This window comes from Arvicola amphibius, chromosome 1 (genome assembly GCF_903992535.2).
Source record: "Arvicola amphibius chromosome 1, mArvAmp1.2, whole genome shotgun sequence".
Taxonomy (NCBI): Eukaryota; Metazoa; Chordata; class Mammalia; order Rodentia; family Cricetidae; genus Arvicola; species Arvicola amphibius.
This window is the reverse complement of record NC_052047.1, coordinates 127,702,929-127,725,835: the sequence shown is the minus strand read 5'-3', so window position 1 is coordinate 127,725,835 and position 22,907 is coordinate 127,702,929. Positions and strand designations below refer to the sequence as shown.

The 22,907-nt window shown below is 50.9% G+C and overlaps 1 protein-coding gene across 2 annotated transcripts in view; it reads left to right on the top strand.

The window, feature by feature from the left end:
- Positions 1-21,379, top strand: part of Gtf3c1 (general transcription factor IIIC subunit 1) — a 69,080-nt gene extending 47,701 nt beyond the window's left edge. For both annotated transcript variants that reach the window (XM_038321542.2, XM_038321532.2), the window contains exons 24-37: positions 2,753-2,910; positions 4,428-4,570; positions 6,118-6,199; positions 6,980-7,092; positions 9,708-9,770; positions 10,513-10,606; positions 13,023-13,195; positions 14,029-14,316; positions 15,334-15,593; positions 16,824-17,113; positions 17,900-18,401; positions 18,956-18,995; positions 19,679-19,871; positions 20,636-21,379. In XM_038321542.2, the coding sequence (XP_038177470.1) occupies positions 2,753-2,910; positions 4,428-4,570; positions 6,118-6,199; positions 6,980-7,092; positions 9,708-9,770; positions 10,513-10,606; positions 13,023-13,195; positions 14,029-14,316; positions 15,334-15,593; positions 16,824-17,113; positions 17,900-18,401; positions 18,956-18,995; positions 19,679-19,871; positions 20,636-20,863 (2,627 nt within the window). In that variant the 3' untranslated portion in view covers positions 20,864-21,379. The remainder of the gene's footprint in view (positions 1-2,752; positions 2,911-4,427; positions 4,571-6,117; positions 6,200-6,979; positions 7,093-9,707; positions 9,771-10,512; positions 10,607-13,022; positions 13,196-14,028; positions 14,317-15,333; positions 15,594-16,823; positions 17,114-17,899; positions 18,402-18,955; positions 18,996-19,678; positions 19,872-20,635) is intronic.
- Positions 21,380-22,907: the final 1,528 nt, after the last annotated feature.

Sequence of the window (22,907 nt, the reverse complement as noted above, 5' to 3'; positions counted from 1 at the left end):
TTAGCAAGCTTCTGATTTCATCTCACCTGGAAAATCTTCCTAGCAAGACCATTGTCGTCTAAACGAAGTTCCTTTCTTCTCTTTGTTTGCCTTTGAGTATCTGCCTCTGCTCATCTGGCCAAGCTTAGTCCTGTTGAAATGTAACTAGGAGGAAACTGGGAATTGCTTAAACCTGCACTGTTCCTTTAGAACCAGCACATCCCTCCCTGACACTTTCTAGTCTCGTTCCTTATCTGAACTGTATTTCTAATGGAAGTGAGTGCTGAGGGGACTGTTTCCTAAGTAGGCCATTTGCTTTAACACCAACCATGGCTGCAGATTCTTCAAAGAAAAGTACTTAAGCAAGAACCTAAACTACTTTATTGGTTTGTGTTGCTGGCATTCATAATAAACATCCCATTGCTTGACATAGCCCTCACCTTAGCCTGTTTCAGATACACGAAAGTATATAAACCAGTATTCCTCAGAAGGAAAATGCAGTGGCTTGATGTGTATGTAGATCCTAACCCAGAGGGAATAGATGGCGCTGTCAGCTCTTGTATAGCAGGCACTTTGTGCTGCTGTGTTTTTGTTGTCACGGACAACACCCATACCAACCACTTCAGGAAGGAAGGATCTATTTGACTCTATTTGAGAGGTTTGTGCCATGGTCTGTTTCTAGGCTGTTGAGACAGAGCTTCATGGTGGCGGGGGTGGGAGTGGGGATGGGGGGTTGGTAGGGAGTGGCTCCCTTTCAGGCAGACAGGAGGCAGAGATGCTATACTGCCTGTGTTAGCAGCTCCCTCCTTTCTGATATTCCGTCATGGTCTCAGCCTGTGGGATATACCCAGAGGCACACTTTGCTTTCAGTTTCAGGGGCTTCTCCACTGAGTGGCAGTCAAGGTTAGCCTCAAGGTGGACTTTGCAGGAGGTGGTGGTGGTGGTGTTCTTTTAATATTTTTGCATTGACCTATGTATATGTACATGTTTATACATGTGTGTTTCTGTATGTGTGCATGTGTGCACATGCAAGCCACAGTGAATGTGTGAGCGTCAAGAGGGCAGCTTGCCAGAGTTCTCTCCTCCTACTACATGGCTTCTAGGATTCTAGAATACAGGTTGACCTGATGGCAAACCACTTTATCTGCTGACCCATCTTTACCTCCTGACCCCAGGATATGCTTCCTACTGTTGTTTTTGATCTTCAAGACAGCCCTAGAACATAGGCTTTGCTATCCCTGTAGTGTGTAAGAATCTGCATGCACCCTGAGGTCACAGACTCACAGATACTTGAGGGTTTGGAGACAGCTATTGGCTGCCTCACTTATGCTCTGAACATGTTTGTTCTGGGAAACATCTCCACCTTCAGAGGACTTGACAACCCAGTGGAAACAATCATAGATTGGTAGGCGATGACGAGCAGAGACGTACAGAATGAATACACAAAGGGGAGTTATTATGATGGCTTACAGGGGGTGGTCCAGCCAGTCCAACAGTGGCCATCTACCAATGAATCCAGTTGTTTAGTCCATGAGGCTGGATGTCTCAGCTCATCTTCAGTGTACGCTGGAATCCCAAAGAAGTAGGCTCTAATGCCAGGATGAAATGGACTTGGTAAATGAAAGCAAGCAGACGGCGGGGGCAAGCTTTCTTCTACTACCAATTCTGTATTTCCTCCGCCTTTAGCGAGCCCCTCAGCAGGTCTTAGTTCTCTCCTTGGAGGAGTGACCCATAGCTTCATTCCTGAAGGGTCTATGCCCTCTGATATCCTGACTGAGTTAGGCTGTAGTTCCCGTTAACTTTAATCACAGAACATGGTAGCACCAAGAGATTGATGCCTTAAAGCAGGGGTTCTCAACCTTCCTAATGTGACCTCAGTTCCTCATGTTGGGATAACCGGTAACCCCCAACCATAAAATTATTTTCGTTGTTACTTCATGTAACTGTAATTTTGCTACTCTTGAATCGTAATACAAACATTTTTGGAAATAGGGATTTGCCAGAGGGGACCCACAGGTTGAGAGCCACTGCACTCCAGACATAATCTTTTTTACCTCCATTGTGGAGAGGCAATTCAGTTTCCCCTTGGTAATCTGGATCGATCATCTTCCCAACACTGTTATTCCTTTCTTAGCTTGTTGGCATCAGAAGCCCAGAGTGGCAAGGGGGGGAAGGATGAGCCTCTCATTCAATGGCAAGTTTGTCCTGGCTCCTGGCAGGAGCACTCCCGTTTGGTCCCCACTCTGGGACCAGAACTTAAGGTCCCAGGAACAGGAACTAATTTTCCTAGTAGGTCATTAGTGTGTAGTGAGTGGAGCTGTCCCTTTCCCTTCCTTGATTCCTGGACCCATAGATCCTGGCTATGGGAGAAACTGTACAATATATTGGACACTGGTTCAAAACTTCTGAAAAACCTGCCCCAACCCTCTAGGCTGCTGCCACCTAATTGGCTCTAACTGTGTCTTCAAAAGGTCACTTCATCTTTCTATCAGTCTAGCTGCTTTGGGATGGTAAAACCAGTGGACTCCATGATCATGGGACCACTGTCATTTCTCTGGCTGTGAGGGTCACGTTTACACCGCCTAACCTGAATCCATGACATTCAGCCCAAGAGAAATGCGTTAAAGAACTGCTCTTCATGGTTTGCTTGTTTGGAATTGGGCATTGTCTAGTAGCTGTAGCCTTGGTCATTTCTTACCAGTGTGGTTGGGGCTCCTCCCCTCTAGTAGAAAAGCTGGCTCAAGGTCCCTCTCCTCTCCCCTTGTGATTCTAGGAGAGCACCCAGAAGCCAAAAGCAAAAAGCTGCGCTACCAAGATGAAGCTGACCAGAATGCCCTCCGGATGATGACCCGGCTGCGTGTCTCCTGGTCCATGCAGGAGGATGGGTTGCTAATGCTCTGCCGAATTGCCAGCAATGTCCTCAATACCAAGGTACCTGCCATCACCCCAACCCCCAGGAGCAGCCCTTTGCTATGCTGTGAGAGCTATGGCTCTGGACTTACTACCCACTCCCGGTGGCTGCCCAGAAGAGCATTTTCCAGAATCCTTTGTACTTGTACAGCCAGCCTGTACATTCTCCCAGCCTTTAGTCAGATGCGTGGGCACCTCTATCTGGCTACAGTAGAGCAGATGGAGCCATTTTGCTCTTGTCTGCTGCCCATTCCTTCTGTGTTGTCTGTCTATGGTGGCTTGGTGCATTTTGTACCATGAACCCCTGATTTCCACCTCGGCTCTGTAGTTTCGGTACCCCTGGCCCAGGAGTAGCTGTGCCCTAAGGCAAAAGCCAATTGGCATTTGCTGGCCATAGCCCTACACATTTGTCTTCCACACTCACTGTATCTCCCCTGCCTTGTCTTCAGTCAGCAAACCCTTCCTTGCTTCTAGTGGTGACAGGTTCTACAGCCCAGCCAGAGCTCCTGTGTTTCACGTTCCCACAGCACCTCGTGACCTCTGGCTCTGTGCTTCCTGCCAGCATAGTATGCAACAAAGCATGAGCTAAACCGTGCTGCTTTTTAGAGGCCAGCAGGACGTGAGCTCTGTGTCAGCGGGGTCAGGGCCACTGCAGGCAGTGATGCCAACAAATAGAGCAGTTCTTAAGGACTGATCTGTCTGCTGGTCACCAGCATGACAACCAGAAGAAACCAGTTAGGGGGCCTGCACTGCTTTTTCCATCCCTGTTCTGATCCATTTGTCTCTAATTCTTGCACCCCACCCTCTCCTAAATTCCATTCCCGTTTTTCCCTAAGGAAGATGGAGAGGTGCCCATTACCATCTGAACTTTTTCAGCTGCTTCTCACATGCCTCCTTTCCCCATCACATAGCCCCTTGCTCCTCTCTAGAACTTGGTGACATCTTGTTAGTGTTGTTAGGAAAATCTGTTTTTAGCCCTTTCCCATGTGTTATTTTCTGACATGTTCTACTATCTTAGTTCATTCTGTTTCTTCCAATACATTGTGTGTGTGTGTGTGTGTGTGTGTGTGTATTGGAAGATGATGTGATATAAGGCAAACGATATAGAATGGCTCTGAGAGCACAGAATGTATCAGTCTTTAACGCTCTACTTACCCAGCAAGGGGTGATGCACACCTTCTTCCTAGGAGTCAGGGTTCCAGAACAGCCCTGACTACACAGGAGAGGACCCTATTTCAATACCAAAAGAAAGCAACAAAACTCTACCAAAGCACATTTAGCATCTTAACCTTAGCTGATACCAGGGTCTCCCTTACAGAGCATGCCAGAAAGCACAGTCCCATACAACATTGAGGATTTGTCCTGTTTTTCTGTCCCCAGACCTCACTTGGTACAATGTAGGTGAACACTGAGGTGAGCGCGCTGAGCCTCCCTGGGGAAACAGGCTCCCAAGACACATTCATTCCCATTCCTTTCTGTTAACTGTCCTATATATGGGTTCTGCAGATACTAACTGTCATACTCTGTGTTTGGACTAGGTGAAAGGACCGTTTGTCACCTGGCAGGTTGTGCGGGACATTTTGCATTCTACCTTTGAAGAATCTTTGGATAAGACATCTCACTCAGTTGGACGAAGAGCCCGCTACATAGTCAAAAATCCCCAGGCCTTTATGAACTACAAGTAAGCCACATTGGCAGCTGGATCACGCTAGGCCTTATTCCAGCACTTCTAGTTCCTTCTTTCCCCTTTACCCACCTTGTTCAGACATGGGTGTGGGATTCAGGTGGAGCGTGATGAGTACAGTGACTGTCCAGGTGTTGGAATCTGCAGGTGAAACAGATATGACTTTCCGGAGCCAGGAGTGGCTCTGGGAGCAGGTGCAGAGCGAGGCTCGCTGTGCATCTGTCCTGGTGTCCCCGTGCATGGAGGGCGGGGACTGCTGTGACCAGAGCAGTCCTCACAACTCTTCATGGAGCTCACTCTTGGGAAAAGCAAGACAGACCCAGGATCACTGAACAAAGAACACTGTATCCCCTTGGCAGAACTGCTATCCCCAAGTCCTTCCAGGTGGAGCACAGGCCTTGTAGGGACAGCAGGTACCTAGGAATCACAAAGCATCTTTTTGACTGCAGGGCTGATCTGCCGTCTCTTTACAGGCCCTCAGACCCTTCCACAGCTTTCTCCATAGGGAACCAAGGAGAGAAGGCCAAGGGATTCTGTGAGGCTGGGAGGTACCCACAAACGTGCCACCAGTGCAAGAGCTGGTAGGGTGGAAGGCAGGTACAGAAGAATGTCCTGTACTGTTGCAGTTTCAGATCAGCCAGGGCATATTGTGACCTGCAGTCAGCCAGGCCATGGGCCTTTCTTGTATAAAGCCACTTTTGCTTATTTGTAGAATGTTCTTATTTCCTACTTGAAAGAATTCTCTGCAGGAAAAATGCCCTCCTAGTCCTGACTTCTCAGAAGAGGAGAACTGTCAATAGGTGTGTCAAAGTGGTAGAGAGTTGTCAAGGAATAAGATCTGAGGCTTGGGCTCCCTGCTCCAAGCATACCCTGGAACAAAGGAAAAAGGAGGGTTCAGAGGCAGCAGGCCTGGGGTTCTGTCCTCTTCTATACTAGATCTCCTGGCCTGTATACTGGAGATGATGAAAAGTTAAGGACAGCTATCTCAGCCCAGCCCTTTCCTTCCCCTGAGAGCAGAGATGGCAGGCTCTAACTGTCGGGCTTCTCTGATGTGCTTGTATCTCCTTTGCTTCTCTTTGGGCAAGCCCGGTTTCACTAACCTCAACGGCATGGGCAGGTCGGCATGTGGACAGCAGTGCTGTGGCCAGGAAATCTGATAGTAAATGGTGGTATACAGTAGTTTCAAGTCCGCACGCGCACACACACACGCGCACACACACACACACACACACACACACACACACACACACCTACCTCTTGGTCCTATTGGTCCTGTCCAAATCCCCATGATGGGGGGTAGGGCTGAAGGAGAATGTCATTGTCCTCAGTCTCCCCATGGAAGATAGAAGCCAGGATGGAAAATGTGAGCCTGACCAGCCTGACTTGAATTGGGTGCAGCTCTCTACAGGGTACTCATTCCCCAAAGCTAGTTGTCCCCCGGTGCTTAGGTAGATCATAGCTCTCAGAGAGCTGAAGCCAATACCCTCAGCGTTCAGAATGGGAAGAGGGTACAACTTGAACAGCACTGGATCTTCCCTCCTCAGGGTCTGCTTGGCAGAGGTGTACCAGGACAAGGCACTCGTTGGAGATTTCATGAGTCGAAAGGGTAACTACGAAGACCCAAAGGTAGGTCCCGTGCAGTGGCAGGGCCCAGTGCACTCTGAAGATAGGCATTGAAGAACTGGCTAGCCCTCACGACCCTGCAAACATTTAGTCAGCTTGTCGGTGCTTAGGACCCACTGGTCCTGACTCAAGGCATCCATTTTAAAGATGACCACGTGTATGACTTGGCACTTTCAAGTGAGGTTGAGCTTGGGGCCTGTTAAGAAAACAAAGCAACTCTTTAGAAATTGCAGGCAGAGGCTTTTGAAAGCTGCTCTGTGGGTTTCTGGTCAGGGGCCATATGGTGGCTGACAGGAAGGAGCTAGCTGTGCTGGCCCAGGTACTTGTGCCCTGACTAAGTGGAGACTTCTCTATGATAGTGTTCTGCATGAGGCAGCGGGTCACAGGTGAACAGGGGGTGCTGGAGGATCTGGATAAGCCAGCTTACATGGGCAGCCAGGGGAAACCAAGCTGAGAGGAAGGAGGTAATAGAACAACGTGTGTCTGGCAGCATGTCCATGTGCATGGCGGGAACAGTGTAGGCCGTGTTTGCATCTTTCCTTAGTCTGGGGAAGGTGAGCTACAGGTATGAGAGCTGTCAGTGTCACTTGGACTCCAGATTCCTGGCATGGCAGTGAGTGTGCACCATTCAAGTGGCAGGTAGACTCAGGGTAGGGGTGGGAAAGACAGCAAGTATGGTGTTTTGGGGGTGTGGCTGCCAGCGGAGTTCGCTCACAATGCCCTTGGTGTTTGTACAACTTCCCTCCCGTGGGTAGGTGTGGCGTCTAAGCTCTTGTGTTACAGGTTTGTGCCAAGGAGTTTAAAGAATTTGTGGAGAAGCTGAAAGAAAAGTTCAGCTCTGGCCTGAGGAACCCTAATCTTGAGATCCCCGACACACTGCAGGAGCTCTTTGCCAAGTAGGTGCCTTGTCCTGAGTGGGCAGAGCCTTGCACTGTACAGGTGTGTAGCAGAGATTAGCCAGTTGAACAGTGCCTGCCTGGCTATACTTGGCCTTGCATTGCCCCTCCAAGGACCACCTGATGTCAGATAACTTGACATTTTTTTCCACTGAGTCCCTGCTGTCCACCTAACTAATCCAGACTCTGTGTTGTGTATGCTTCTTGCTGAGTTTGCTTTTTTTTACTATTAGGAGACTATGAGATGGAACAAAGGAAGAGGTGGTGGCTCCAGGTCCACTCAGTGCTCTCTGCCTTAGGGCCACAACCAGGTGTCAGAACAACTGCATCCATCCTGCACAGCTTCAGTCCCAGGGAGGCAGTGGCCACTATCCCCAGGCCAGGGTCACAAAGCTTAAACTCTGAGCAGGACCAGGGCTCTCATAATAGAGCTTACACTTTTGACTCACACTTGTATGGAAGAACGTACTAGTTTGAGAGTAGTTGGGGGTGGGGGGGGGGTTGGACAATCTGAAGGGACGTGAACCAGGCCTGTTTCCACAGTCACATCCAGATGTGGATCCCTCTTCTCTGTCCTCATGGGGACACACTCCTCCTTCCTGTAGAGACACCCTTCACTCTGTGTTTCGTTTGGAACCACAATCTAAGGTTCATCCAGCAATGAATATGGTGTCCACTTTCAGACCTCTATGGCAGTTGCCCTTTTTTCATGTATTGTGAGACAGATCTGTGTAGCCCAGACTAGTCTCTAAGCCTGGGCATTCCTCCTGCCTCAGCCTCTTGATCCTTAGGGTTATGGGCATGTGTCACCACACCCAACTGTAGCTGTTTTCTGGGTTTTGTTTTCATTTGGCCGTAAAGCACTCTCTACATTTCCCGCATGGATGTGTGATTTATACTCACTCTTGATGGGGTCTCAGTGTCTGTGCCCATGCTTGTTCATCTTCTCACACATGTGCATTCAAACAAAAGGCCGCTTGTAATCCTAAATGAAGACAGTTAAGGATGTAAAAGTCAAGCTCTAAACATTTAGAGGAAAAGGGAGTTGCAGATGTGGCCGATAACATTGACTTTGGCCAGGAGTGTTCTGTGGACCAGGCAAGACAGGAGAGACTTCCATGCCTGCCCATATGATGAAAGGGGGATTTTCTGAAAAGGCACTTTTTCTGTCAAGAAATTTACCATTGCAGAATTGAGGTTTTACTTCAGTTTTCTAAAAGGCAAAGGAAAGGCTTGGTGAAACCTAGGGTTTTTGTTTTATTTTGTTTTGTTTTTAAATATTTTTATGGTTTATTTAACTTTATTTTATGTGCATTAGTGTGAAGATGGCAGATCCCCTGCAACTGGATCTTCAGACAGTTGTGAGCTGCCATGTGGGTGCTGGGAATTGAACCCGGGTCCTCTGGAAGAACAGTCAGTGCTCTTAACCACAGAGCCATTTCTCCAGCCCAAAACCTGGGGTTTTAACAGTTAGTTTCATGAATTTATGTTGACTTGAATGTCATATAACGTGATATTGCATAAAGCTCACAGAAAAGACAGGAAATGTTCTGTTCTTCTGCCTTCAAGATTGTCACTTATTTATAAGATTTATTTATTCTTATTTCCATAGTGCTGGAGATTAAACTCCGGATCGTATACATATCAGGCAAATGCTGTACCCCAGAGCAAACCCTCAATTTGTTGTTGGTTGTTTTTTTGAGGCAGGGTCTTATATGTAGCCAGGCTGGTCTTGAGTTCATGTTCTCTAACCTCATCCTCCCAGATACCTTATTACAGGTGTGTATCATCGTGTCCAATTTACTTCCCTATTGACAGATGATAATGGTATATATTTATAAGGTGCATAATAATATATGTGGTATGTTATTAGTTATGATTTGTAAGTACAATAAATCATTAAAACTCATTCCTTACACCTTCACCATAACCTTCAATTAGTTTCTTCCCTCTGCCTCCTCTTCTTCCTGCCTTCAGACTCATAGCACCTTCCTGTTTGGTTCCCATGAGATCAGACAGACCTCCAGCACCTACAAAAATGCCAGGTGATCATGGCAGCCTTTCTATAATCACAGCACAGGAAGCAGAGACAGGATCCCTGAGCAGCGTGACTAGCTAGACTTGCTGATCAGCAAGCTGCAGGCTCCTATGAGAGACACTTCCTCAATAAATAATGCAGAGAGTAATTGAAGAAGATACACAAGGCCAACCTCTGACATCCATACACATACACTTGCACACACATGTGCACTTGCAGTCTATAAATAAGCATATGCACAGTGCGCGCACATACACACACACACACACACACACACACACACACACACACACCATTTCTTTGGGTACTTTACCAAGTTCCTCTCTTTGATTGTCTTCTGCTCACAGTGAGCCCACAGTTTTGCACCTCTTGTCCCTGCCTATCCATGTGTTCCCATGCTTTCCCGGTCCTCGGGTCATAAGAGTGAGCTTGTTTGAAGGGTGAAACCTGGTGTGGTTTCTGTGTGTTCTGAGTTCGGCGTGTTCAGCCCTTCAGCAGTGAATGACCACCATAAGCAAGTGCCAGCTCTGTGCGGGCCGCCCTGTCGCAGCAACATGCTCTTGTGCCTCCTTTGCAGATACCGAGTGTTGGCAATTGGAGATGAAAAGGACTGTGTCAGGAAGGAGGATGAACTTAACAGGTAAGCTCCGTTTCTCAGCTCTAGCCTCCATGGGGAATCTAGGGCCAAATCCAGCCTGCTACCTGCTTTTGTGAATAACTGGTTTTTTTTTAGAACACAAGCCATGTTCATTTGATGTGCTATCTGTACTGTTTCCTTTCTGTACTGAGTGGTTTTAATAGAGCCCATGGAGTCTGGCTTTTACAGAGGAAGTTGGCCAAGCCCTATCCTCAAGTGTCATTTGCCTGGTCTTTAAGTGAGCTCAACCCAACAGAAAATGTCTTGTAAGGCAATATTTATCTGGATTTTAGCTCTGTAAAATAGTACACAATGATCCCTTTTCTCATTTAGAGTCAGGGAAAGAAAAAGCTGACTTTTACCTGCTGGTTTAGAAGCTGGTTACACACTAGACTGCCTCTTTCCCACCAAGGGAAAGCACTTGCTTTGTTGAGACAATATCTTACTCTGTTTCTCACCCTGGTCTGAAAGTTGCTCTGTGGGCCAGCTTTCCCATCGCAGCTTCGCAGTTCTGGGATTATAGACAGACATCTAACCGGGAACAATGTTTTTGTTGAGACTTGAACAATTAGTATGTCCTAGGAACTGCCATTTACTTTAGTTGTGTGACTGCTTCAGCACTCAGAGCGCTTTTGTGGGACTGAAATGTCTTTAACTAAGTATTTCTCGTGTGTGCACTCACCCTCTCAGGGGTGCTGCTGTGGGCCGGCAGCCTCCTGCAGCCTCGGTACTTGCTGTGTTTCAGTGTGGAGGACATCCACTTCCTGGTGCTACAGAACCTGATCCAGAGCACACTGTCCCTCTCTAACAGCCAGTCCAACTCCTGCCAGTCCTTCCAGGTGGGTGCTGGCCTCCTCAGCACAGCAGGGCCTTAGACCGTAGGGAACCGGAGCTTACTCTGCTCTTCTTAGCTGTGGGGTCTCGGGGGCCTTGAGTGCCTTTAATTCTTGTTAGAGCTCTGACTTGTGTGTTTATTGCTGCTGTAATCAAACCTAAGGCTTCTTGCATGCTGCATTCACTCGGCATGCCAATCCCAGGCTACTGAGGGGTGTGGCTGCAGTAACCTGGACATTCCTGTCCTTGGTTCTGACTCAGATGCCCTGGGCCACTGTCTAGTCTTTCCTACTGCTATGATAAAGTATTCTAATAAGCAACCTAAGAGAAGTCAAGGAAGCAAGAGGTTGAGGCACATTGCATCTGTGGTCAGAAGCCATAGGGATGAGTGCTTGCTGAGTTTGCCGCTCAGGTCCTTTTCACCATGGATCGCAGCCATGGAATGGTGCCACCCATAGTGGGCAGTCTTTCTACCTCAGTGTAATCAATATGATTCCTCATGGGCATGCCCGGGGGTGTAGTGTAGCAGGAGAGTCTAGATTCTGTAAAGTTGATGGCACTAGCCGTCACAGCCCCACTCTGCTGGTGCATGTCCTGCTGGGGCTGCAGACGTCACCTCATAAGGCCTGTGCCATAGGACTGGAAAAGGGAGGGCTGCTGAGGGAAGATGTTTAGTTTTATTTTTTTTGTTGTTGTTGTTTCTTGTTTATTTTTTAAGATTTACTTATTTTTATTTTTGTGTATGGGTGTTTTGCCAGCATGTCTGTCTGTGAATCACATGGAATGCATTGCCCACAAACGCTGCAAGAGTGAGTCTGGTTCCCTGGAATTGGGTTTGCAGATAGTTATTAGCTGCATTTGGGTGCAGGGAATTGAACCTGGGTCCTCTGGAAAAGTAGCCAATGCTCTGAACCTATGAGTCATCTCTCTGGCCCATTTTCCGAGATGATCTCCCTATGTAGCCCTGTCCAGCCCAGAACTCGCTGTGTAGGCAGATTAGCCTTGAATTCACAGGTCTGCCCTCAAGTGCAAGGGTTAAAGGGACGCACCGCTGTGCCTGATGGGGGAAGGTGCTTTTAATACCTTGCCTCGGCTCTGCCTGGCCCTGGACACTGAACAGCAGTAGACATGCCTTCCTGGGTGCCATTAGGTCTCTCCAGCTTTAAGTCGCCTGGTACAGTTGCTTCCCACAGGAATCTTAGGACCCCATATTTGACAGTGCCAGCAAACACTTGTTTCCTGGCAGCACTGACTTTGGCCTTTTGCACAGTTCTAAGTGAGAACCTGGCTATTGGTATCACCTGTCCCTTGGCCACATGGGCATTCAGGACACAGCTGGAGGACATGAAGCCCTCTGTAAGCCTAAACTACAGCAAGAGTATACAGTGAGGCAGAAATCCCAAGTCCTCAGCCACAGCCCTAGCAATTCTTTGTGGGCTCATGCTTGTTTAAAAAGAAAGCAGAGATCCCGCTCACGCTCAGCAGGGAGTCCAGGCCTAGGAGCCTTCAGCATCCGGTTTGCCTCCTCAGCCCCAGCTGCTCTTCCACTTCTGCGTCTACCTCCAGGGACTTCTAGGCTCAGATGGAAGGTGTCTAAGACTGGCTTTGTACCCCAAACACTTAGAAAGACCACCTGACCACCCACTCCCCAGAGCAGGCAAGGTGCTTCTGTGGCTCCCAGGAGCTAGCACTGAGGACTTGGGCCATCAGTGATGACAGAGGTTCCTGCGATACCTCTTAGACTCCCCAGCAACCTATTCTCAGAAGACAGAAGGAATGGGTAGATACTGCAAGCATGCCAGACAAGGCTACAAAGATACTTTCCTGTGTCAGTCTAGGCTCTCAGATGAATCCCACAGGCTTGGTCAGTGTGGTTCAGCACACTGCAGCAGGTGTCTTGAAGATATACCCAGCAAGTTCTCAAGAGCAGAAATCATAGACAGCCAAGCCCCAGTACTGGCCGCAGCTTCTACTCCGGTTCTGTAGGAAGGAAGGGTGAAAAACATTGCAACCTCATGCTCTCTGCCCCATGCAGTTTCCCCACTGGGGTCTAAGTTTGCACATGCAGACCCTGCCAGACAGACTGCCTAGAAAAATCAGGGTGTGTGACCTCAGATGGCTTCTTCTAGGAGACCACTCCTTGTGACCTACTCCCCAATGACTCCTGGCCCATCAGCAGTGAGGTCACTTTCCTCTCTTGGTTTCACTTAGGCCTCACAGCAAGCTTTGGAGTGTCACTTGGTGTGTGCTGTCACTAGGAAATCCCAGAGTCAGTATTGTCCAAGAGCCTTAGAGCCTCTTGGGACATCCAGGCTGGTCAGCTGAGCCAGCCTTCTGCTGAGTGGCCCCTTGCAGTGTCTATGCTGCCATGGTTCGCTCCCCTTCTAGCCAAGCACCTCACCCTGCCATGTGCTATTACAGATCTTCCGTCTCTACCGGGAGTTCCGGGAACCTGTACTGGTGCGGGCCTTCATGGAGTGCCAAAAGAGGAGCCTGGTCAACCGGCGCCGTGTCAGCCATTCCCAGGGTCCCAAGAAGAACCGTGCTGTGCCCTTCGTGCCCATGTCCTACCAGCTTTCCCAGTCATACTACAAGTGAGTGTCCTCAGGAGCAGAGAGCTTGGTCCAGGAACGGGTTCTCTTTCTGCCTGTCTGCCATGCAGGGGGGCTGCCGTGAAACAAGTGAAGGAAAGTTAGTTTCAAGTTTTGTAAGCAACCCAGGTAGCAAAGCACCTGCCTAGTGGGCTACCCTTATCTCACCCCCATTCAACTCAGGGCCTTTTGAATCACCTGCGCCCTTCAGGGCTGGGCGGGGTGCCCTCAGAACCGCTGCACCACTAGCCTCTCATTGCAGGTGGGGAAGCCCTCATTCAGGCATGCCATGCCAGCCTCAAGACAGCAGAGCCACATTTGGACATTAGATGGCTCCACCACTAGTCCTTTTGGCTTCTTCCTTCCCAGCTCCTCGCCCTGATGAACTGGGCTCCTTTGCTTCTGGGGAGGGTAAAGCAACAGAAGGCATGGGTGTGGTCGGCAAGTGGGTCCCTGTTCCCTGGGCTTTTGTGGGCTTTTGTGGGAGAGCTGGCCTCTGCTTACATCTGCAGACAGTGAGATTGGACACATGTGTGTCCTGTCCACTGTCAGAAAAGGAGGTTCCTCCTCCTTGGGTCAGCAGCTGTTGGCAAGAAGTATTGCAGGGTCTTTGGCTTAGATGAACTGGCCCCACCTGGGATGAACAAGGTGGGTGGGGATGAAATGCCTAGACTACATTGGCACTGGGCTGCAGCGCTGTCTCCCGTCACAGTGGGTAATAGTGCTTCCGGGCACAGGGGTGCAAGACTGTTGTGAGTGTTGTAACTTCCACAGGTGGCCCAGCACAGGCTTTAACAGCACTCTTCAGTGGCCTTTCCTTTCTGCCTTGCCTGCAGGCTTTTCACGTGGCGATTTCCCACCACCATCTGTACCGAGTCCTTCCAGTTCTACGACAGACTCCGGGCCGCCAACATGCTGGACCAGCCCGATCATTTTTCCTTCAAGGACCTGGATAGCAGTGACCCTCCAAGTGACCTGGTGGCATTTTCTTTGGATAGCCCTGGAGGTCACTGTGTGACAGCCCTGGCCCTCTTCTCCCTGGGCCTCCTCTCTGTTGATGTCAGAATCCCGGAGCAGATAGTGGTAGTGGACAGCTCCATGGTGGAGAGCGAGGTCATGAAGAGGTCAGAGCCCAGAACAGAACCATGCATGTGACTCTGGTCACAGTTTGGGGACATGCGATTCTTGGGATGTTCATTAGGAGTGATCATTTATTCTCATTGTTTTGGTACTAGCAGGGTTATTTGGTCTGAGCGTGTATTCTATGTGCATGTTCTTTTTTTTTTTTTTTTTTTTTTGGTTTTTTCGAGACAGGGTTTCTCTGTGGCTTTGGAGCCTGTCCTGGAACTAGCTCTTGTAGACCAGGCTGGTCTCGAACTCACAGAGATCCGCCTGCCTCTGCCTCCCGAGTGCTGGGATTAAAGGCGTGCGCCACCACCGCCCGGCTTATGTGCATGTTCTTATGGGAGTGTGCACATTATATGTGTACATGTTCTCGTGGGAGTGTGCACGTTGTATATGTACGTGTTCTCTTGGGAGTGTGCACATGTGAATGCAGGTACAGAAGCCAGAGGTCGAATTGAGTGCCTTTCCCACTCTTCTCATTTTTAAACACAGTCTCAAAATTCCCATCAATTCAATTAGACTGGCTGAGCAGTGAGCTTTAGGGATCTGCCTCCCCAGCACTTGGATTACAGTCATGCTACCACCCCAGCTTTTATGTGGATGCTCAGGTCCCCATGCTTGCACGGCAGACACTTTACTGACCTTTTCCATTCAGCACACATGCTGACTTACATCTAGTGGGTGTGCAGAACCTTTGCAGAGGGGTCTGATATTCCAGGATCTTGCTGGGCCAGCACCTGTCATGCTTGTGACTAGGATTGGCAGGGCAGTGCCCAGTGTTACCTGTTGGTACCTTACTGTGGCAGAGTTGAGCTAGGACTTCATGGGGAAGTAGAGGCTTTGGGTGGTGACAGAAAAATTTGTCTCAAGTAGAGACAAATGATGTGGGATCAGGGGCACCTGGAGTGAGTGGTGTCTGTGACAGCTAACTATGACCACTCAGTGAAAGCAAAGATGGCTATGTGGCAGGTGGACTTAGTCCAAGTCCAGCCACCTAGTTGTCTTCTCTTCTGCAGCTTGGGGAAAGATGGAGGCTTGGATGATGATGAGGAGGAGGAAGACCTGGATGAAGGCTCAGGGGCTAAGCGCCAGGGTGTGGAAGTAAAGGCCCATCAGGCCTCACACACCAAGTACCTGCTGATGAGGGGTTACTACACAATGCCTGGAGTGGTCAGTACGCGCAACCTGAACCCCAATGACAGCATTGTGGTCAATTCCTGTCAGGTGAAGTTCCGGCTACGCAGCACCCCTGCACCCACCCAGCTTGGACCCACCGGTGAGTGTCTTGCCGCAGGTATGGGCAACTCTGAGGCTGCTGGCCAGGCACCCAGCCCTGGAGACATGAAAAGTAGTGTTGCTGTCAATAGCTGTCACCTCATTGGGCTTTATGACTCTGATCGCCTATGTGACACCTCCAGAACCTTGAGTCCCATAGTTTATGATGACACTGTTGAATCATGTTATCTCTTTGCTGTGAAAGATGGGACATCAGCTCCATTGCCACCACCCACCTCCTTCATGGCAGAGGAGCTCTAGGGAGCTCATCATTCAGGGAGTGCTAGACAGCTTACACTTCTGTCTGTGTGGCACAGAATGGGAGTGGACAGGCCCTGCCCTTGCTGTCAGCTGACCTTTGTGTGGTCAAGGTGGATTGTGTTTGCTGTTGCTGTCTCTTTTTATCCAGTCAGAACTCTGTTTTGTCTGAAGTTTGAAGCAGGCAAAAATGCAGTGCCAACCTATAGGTTGTTGTCTCAGCTAGAAAAAATTCTCCTGGAGGTGGGAGTGGTGGCGCACGCCTTTAATCCCAGCACTGAGGAGGCAGAGGCAGAGGCAGGAGGATCCCTGTGAGTTCGAGGCCAGCCTAGCCTATAAGAGCTAGTTCCAGGACAGGCTCCAAAGCTACAGAGAAACCCTGTCTTGAAAAACCAAGAAAAAAGAAACTCTCCTGGGAGCCTGCAGAGGTGGTTCAGAGGTTACGAGCACTGGCTGCTCTTCCAGAGGTCTTGAGTTCAATTCCCAGCACCCACATGGTGGCCCACACCATCTCTAATGAGATTTGGTGCCATCTTTGCTGTATACATAAGAGAGAGAGAGAGAGAGAGAGAGAGAGAGAGAGAGAGAGAGAGAGAGAGAGAGAGAGAGGGGGGGGGGGGGGGGGGGGAAAGGAAGTGTGGGGGGAGAAGGAAAGGAAGGGGAGGGAGGGAGGGAGAGACCGAAAGAAGGAAGCAAGCAAGCTTTCCTGGGTAGAGTGAAAGCCTAACTGCATGGAGGTGGCCAGGGCCACTCAGGTTCAGAGGTGGTCAGTGCACCTGCAGTGGGACTGCCGCCCACCCATAGTCACGTACCAAGAGTCTGACTGCTAGGGCCCAGTATGTCCCCTGAAGGTGACCCCATGACTTCTTGGGGAGCAGTGAACTGGTGCTAGAGCAGGTCTTGCCTCAGTAACCATGTGTTGATTCCAAGAAGGGCTTCTGTTTGCGATTTTAACTCTTCATCACTGTCTCAGGGTTCACAGCCACACCGCTGGAAGAGCTCCAGGCAGGGCCTTCCTGCCTCCCTGCCTCCTTCACCAGCCTGGTGGATCCACAGCTGCACACCTGCTCTCCAGAAGAGTTTGCCCACCAGATGGCCCAGTCTGGCTACAGCCCTGAGGATGTAGCTGCTTCCCTGGAGATCCTGCAAGCTGTGGCAGCTGCCGACTGCTTCGGGGTTGACAGGGAGAAACTAAGCAGACAGTTCTCTGCCTTGGAGAAGATAGTAGGCGAGCGTACCAGAACGTTCTCCGACTATGTCCAGGTAGGCTCAGCTCAGGGGCAGACAGTTGCAGAGCAGAAGTGGTGTGTGCTCGTAGTGGTGGGGTTTCCTTCCCTTTAGTTGAAAAGTCAGAACATGTCCCCTAAACTCCATTACAGCCCTGACTGAGCCCTGAAGCAGCTGTCCCTCCTAGGGAATACCATTTGCGTGGCTTAAAGTATTCTTACCCATACTTATTATAATCCTGGAAACTAACTGAGAGACCTCAGATGTTCTCAGATGTGGAGAAAGAGCCTGCTGACCAAGAAAAGGTTTGCAAGCCAGGCACTTTCTACTGGCCTCAGCACCCTGCCAGGGTCAGACAGCCAAGGTGCAAGGCCTGGACTCTGGCTGTCAATGAGCTTGAGGAGTTTATAGGAAAAAGGAGTGGTAGTGATTCCTGGGGCACTTCCTGCACAGATGTTGACAGTAGGGGCGGGTGTGACCTCAGCACAAGGAGAGTCTTGTCATTGTATTGAAGCAGTGGCCGCCTTTGTAGAGCTGGACTGTCAGGACCACAGAAGGACGCACAAGGCAGGAGAGTCAGAGGTGCAGCGCTTCTGTGGTTTCAGGCATCAGGCCATGTCATGAGTAACACAGTAGAGACAGAGAGAGCCCACAAAGGTCCATGCAGCTTACAGCTCCAGGGCAGGATGCCAGGCTTGTTTCTTTAGAGCTGGGCTTACCTTGCTGAGAAAACTTGACGATAGCTGGCAGCCCCATCCATACATCACCCACCTAGTGAAAGCCATGCCCTCTTCCCAGACAGACCTTGGTCTCTTTCTCCAGGACCTCTTGGAACAGCAACAAGTGATGGAAGTTGGAGGCAACACTGTGCGCTTGGTGGCCATGGCCTCTGCCCATCCCTGGCTCCTGCATTCAATGCGTCTGAGAGACACAGAAGGGGACACCAAGGCCTCAGGGGATGATTCCCAAGCCAGACTCCCTGAGGGATCTACCGGCGAAGATCACACCTCTGAGGGGACAGCAGTACCTTCAGACAGCTCCCATGGCACCAGAAAGCGTGCCCACAGTTCTGTTCAGAGCCATGAGGCTGATGCCGAGGAGGCCATAGGGCTCCCTGCCAAGAGGCCCTCACTCCAGGATGTCCGAGTGGCTGCCAGCCCTAGACCTGGGGGAGAAGAGGCCCAAGCCTTAGCTCTGTTGGCAGCTCCTGAAGATGCAGGTGCAGTGATCCCCAGGCAAGAGAACCAAGAGAGTGTTGGTGTCTCAGGCCTAGAACAGCTGGGCTGTGAGTTCCCGCTTCCAGAAGGCTCTGAAGACCCCCGAGGTACTAACCCTAACACTTGTCCCTATGTTCTGTCCATCACTTGACTGCTCCAGCCCTGTCTCAGACTGGGAACCTGCCCTGCCCTCAGTGGCTCTGCCTACAGGGCCCCGCCTGGACAACCTAGCAGGTGGGGAGCCCCAGGCTTGCAGTGGTGACCAGGGAGAGGTTCTCTGGACAGAGCACCCTTATTCCTAGAAGCCGCTGAGCCTTGGCCAGTGGCAGGGCACTTCCCTGTGAGATCTGCTGCTCTCTGAGCTGTTTCTGACAGCTTTACACACTCACTCTGCCCTGTGACCAAGGCTCTTGGCTGGGAAATGAGGGGCTTGCCGACTTCCCCGTGCCAGGGTCCCTTGGGCCAGGATCAGCTCTGCACTTGCCATCTACTGGCTATGCCTCTGGTGCACTGGCCTCGGCCACTGGAGTACCGTCCAATGGGCAGAAGACTTATCTTTCTGGTCACTGCTTATTCACTTTGGTGTCTGTTGAATTAGGGACAAGGGACATGACCTCCCACTCTGCCTTCTAAGAGCCTGCCACATTTTCCTCTCTTACAGGACTTACAGAGAGCAACATGGCCCAGGCAGCATGGGAAAGGTAATGGGGGTCTTTGGCAGGGAGGGGCAGAGCATGGAGAAAGTGTGACTCCATGTCAGTCACTGTATGAGGCTTCTTCATAGGGCGCAAGCCTGGGTAATTTGCCCTGAACAGAGGTTCCCAGGCAAGGGCTTTGAGCAGTCCTCTCCTGGGCCTCATCCCATAGCCCACTGTACCCTCACACCCATCTTAGATGAGGAGAGGGCCTTCCCCATCAGCCTGTGACCACATTAACCAGAACTCAGAGCTTCCTGCCCAGGGCAGCCCCTCTGTCCTGTAGCTAAGAGATGGCTTTCCAAGGGTTGCACTCTTCTGCCTTGAAGAGGCACCTTCAGTGGCTATCCCTGGTCAGGGCCCAGAGAGGCCCTCCAGAAGTTCCTTCCTCCATGTGTATCATGTGGCCTTAGCCCACCAAGGCTTTGTACTCTGAGTCTGCCCCTCCAAGGTTCAGCCATGACCACTAGAGCTACCACGGCAAGAGCTGCTGTACAGGGAAATCTGTGAGGGAGCCAGCATGGGGAGCCTCTGGTCTAGGCTACGGTTGACCTCAGCCAGAGATAAGCAAACAGACTGAAGAGCAGTTGCCTAGATAGTAGCCAAGTCCTGGGCCTCCCTGAGCCAAAGTAGCCTGTTTGTGACCAGCATGTCTCCTCCCTCTCTGACATCAAATGTTCATCTTGCAGCGGCTGTGAAAGAGTGTGTTTCATTGGCCGCCCATGGCGTGGCGTGGATGGGCGCCTGAATATGCCAGTGTGCAAAGGAATGATGGAGGCTGTGCTGTACCACATCATGTCCAGGCCTGGTGTTCCCGAGAGCTGCCTGCTGCAGTACTACCAGGGGGTCCTGCAGCCTGTTGCCGTGCTTGAGCTGCTCCGGGTAGGGCTTGGCGTCTGAGCCCAGCTGGGGTGGGGGGCACACAGGGCAGGGTGGGTCCATGGGAGACGGCACCTCAGGTGTCACCACCTCAGCTTACCTTCAGTGCCTTCCATCAGCAGAGGGGTCTGCTACTGTCGCTGAGGCCCTGCCTGGCTTTTGATCCCCTTCTCCCTTGGCCCTCTGCAGCCTACCCCTGAAGCAAGCTCCCTCTCCCTTGGAAACATTTGCACTTGGTCTGTCTCACCCTGCCCTGCCATTGTCCTCCAGACTCACACTTGGGGTCACATGCTCACAGATTCTCGGGAGCCCGAGGTAAACAAGTCAGGTAGCATGGAACGCTGAGGACCGTGCAATGGCTGTTCCCACAGCAGCTGCTGTCCAGCCTGACCTCCCATTCCCACGGCACCCTGGGCCCAGCTTCCTAGCAAACTAGGAACTTGACATTTAGTGTGACAGTCCCTGAACTTCCTAGCAGTCATCCCAGGCAGAGTTTCATGTGGGGCCAGGTGGTGGGAAGCCACTGCAGCCTTTGGTGACTGAAGAGTACCTGACTGTCCTCCAGAGGTGCTTGTCACTGTGACACCCATACCTGCCATCCCTCCTCCTGCCTGTCTTGCCTTCCTGCTAAGTCCTGCTTCCCCTTGAGGCCATGTTTGGCCATCTTCTACTTGGGGATAGTTATGTGCATTTCATAAGTGGAGCAAGGCCAGGCCCCCAGGCAAGCGGGTCGGCACTATTGTAACCGCACATGTCTTTATCTGCAGGGCCTAGAGTCCCTCGGCTGTGTCCAGAAGCGCCTGCTGAGGAAGCCAGCAGCTGTCTCACTCTTCTCCAAGCCTGAGGTGGAGGGCCTGGGCCAGGCCAGCGAGGATGAAGCCCTCTCCTGCCATGAGAGCACTGTCACCTTCTATGAGCCTACGCTGGACTGTACCATCCGCCTGGGCCGTGTCTTCCCCCATGATGTCAACTGGAATAAGTGGATCCACTTATAGATGCTGCCCCCAGGCTTTATAGCTCACCCTGGACTGTCCCACCAGCCCTATCCCTAACACATGTTACCACAGCTCAGCCAGGCCTAGCCTATGTGTAGCAACTGCCAGGTAACTTCAGTCCCCTCCACTCTGCTGCTCTTGCTCCCAGATGCCCAGCCTTCCTGCAGGCCCATGTCCTGCTCTGAATTCAGGCTCCAGCATCAGCAGTATCTGCAAAGGTGGATGTTGTTTGGAAGCAGAGCTGATGGCCAAGCCCTCAGTCTTCTGACACCCACACACCACTCAGAGGAGGGCTTTGTGGAGACCTGCCACAGGGATGCCTAGCAGAGTCCTCTCCCCTCTAGGTAGGACCTCCCAACTGGGGCTGGACCACATCCGGGTCTCTGACTTTTCGTGGAGACCCCTCCTGCCAGAAGCAAGGCCTCTAGGTTTTGCTTTTGTTTTGTTCTTTTCTCATTAGATACAAGCCCCTGGCATGTATTTATTTATTTTTTAATTAAAGTGAGATCAAATGCATTAGTTTTGTGTGTTTACCTAATGAGCGTTGTTCCCCAAGGGATTCCCCTACTTTCCAGCTGTGGCCCAGCCAAGTGTGGTTGCCCAAGTTGGTGGTTCCCAGAGAGGGAAGTAAGCATTGGCCCTGGGAAAGGCCAGCATAGCCTTCTTCAGCAGGGCCCAGGCCTGCCCCTCCACAGGGCAGCTCCTAGCCATGCCTGGATGGATCTGGTCCCTTCAAGTCCTCTAGAAAGACATTTAACTTGTTTTTGGCAATAGTTAAAAATCTTGAGTTTCAGCCAGGCGATGGTGGTGCACGCCTTTAATCCCAGCACTTGGGAGGCAGAGGCAGGCAGATCTCTGAGTTTGAAGCCACAAGGTTTCTCTGTAGCTTTGGAGCGTGTCCTGGAACTAGCTATTGTAGACCAGGCTGGTCTCGAACTCACAGAGATCCGCCTGCCTCTGCCTCCCGAGTGCTGGGATTAAAGGTGTGTGCCACCACCACCTGACTGAAAACTTAGATTTTTACCTTTTTTTATTTTTTTTATTTTTTTTTATTTTTTTTTTTCTTTAATGCAAGCAAGTCTTAGCAGCAAGACTTGCCTTCATTATGACAGTCAGGAGAGCCATAGAGACCACTTGCCACAGCTGGCCTGATCCTCCTCTGTCCCCTGCCCCTCCCTGTCCATCTTTCCTGCCTACTTAAGGGGCATGGCACTAGGTGACCTCACCCGGCTTGCAGCCTGTCTTACCCTCCATGTCACTGCCCCAATTGCTGTAAGCCACGCCCCTGTGGAAAACATTGAGGATGGGATCACGACAGGGAGCCCCACATAGACCCTTGGTAACGTTCTGGGAAACAGTGGGGTGGTGAAGGTGCCGTGCTCAGGAGCAGAACCTGCCTGTCACGCCGTATACGAGGCTGGAAGCCAGCAGTCAAATTCAGCCTTACATCCAGGTCTCAGCTGAGATAGGAGGCCTGGGGACCTGGAGGCCATCAAGCATGGACTCAGAGAGCTCAGCAGTACCCTCTTCCCCAAGGCCACCTACATGCATCATGTAGGTGAAGCATGTTTGGGAGGGGACATGGGGTTTCAGGGTACACTCAAGCAGACGGCTTATTTGAACATTCGTCGTTGCCAAAGCCCTCCCTTCATTGTAGCCACCGGTTCTTGGTCTGTTCATTCTACCGCCTGCCCTTTCGACCGTCATCCACTTATGCATCCGTCTGCCTGTCTGTCCACCCACCGACTACCCACCCAAACAGCAGGATAGCAGCAGCCTTTCCAAGCTCTACACAAAGACCTAGAAACTTCATCAGGCTGGTGAGTCCAGAGGACTCCAGAGCCCCTGGGGAGGACAGGAGGAAGGAAACATCCAGCTAGAAACCAGGGAGCTGCTGGGCTGCTGAGAACTTCCAGTTCAGAGTAGAAGAAATGGTGAACAACCAGTAGCAAAGACTTCAAAAAGGCAATACAGGGCTGCTGTGCCTCCCGACCCCAAGAGCTACGCTGACTGGCTCCTCGCCTCGTCAGACCTTGTCACTTCT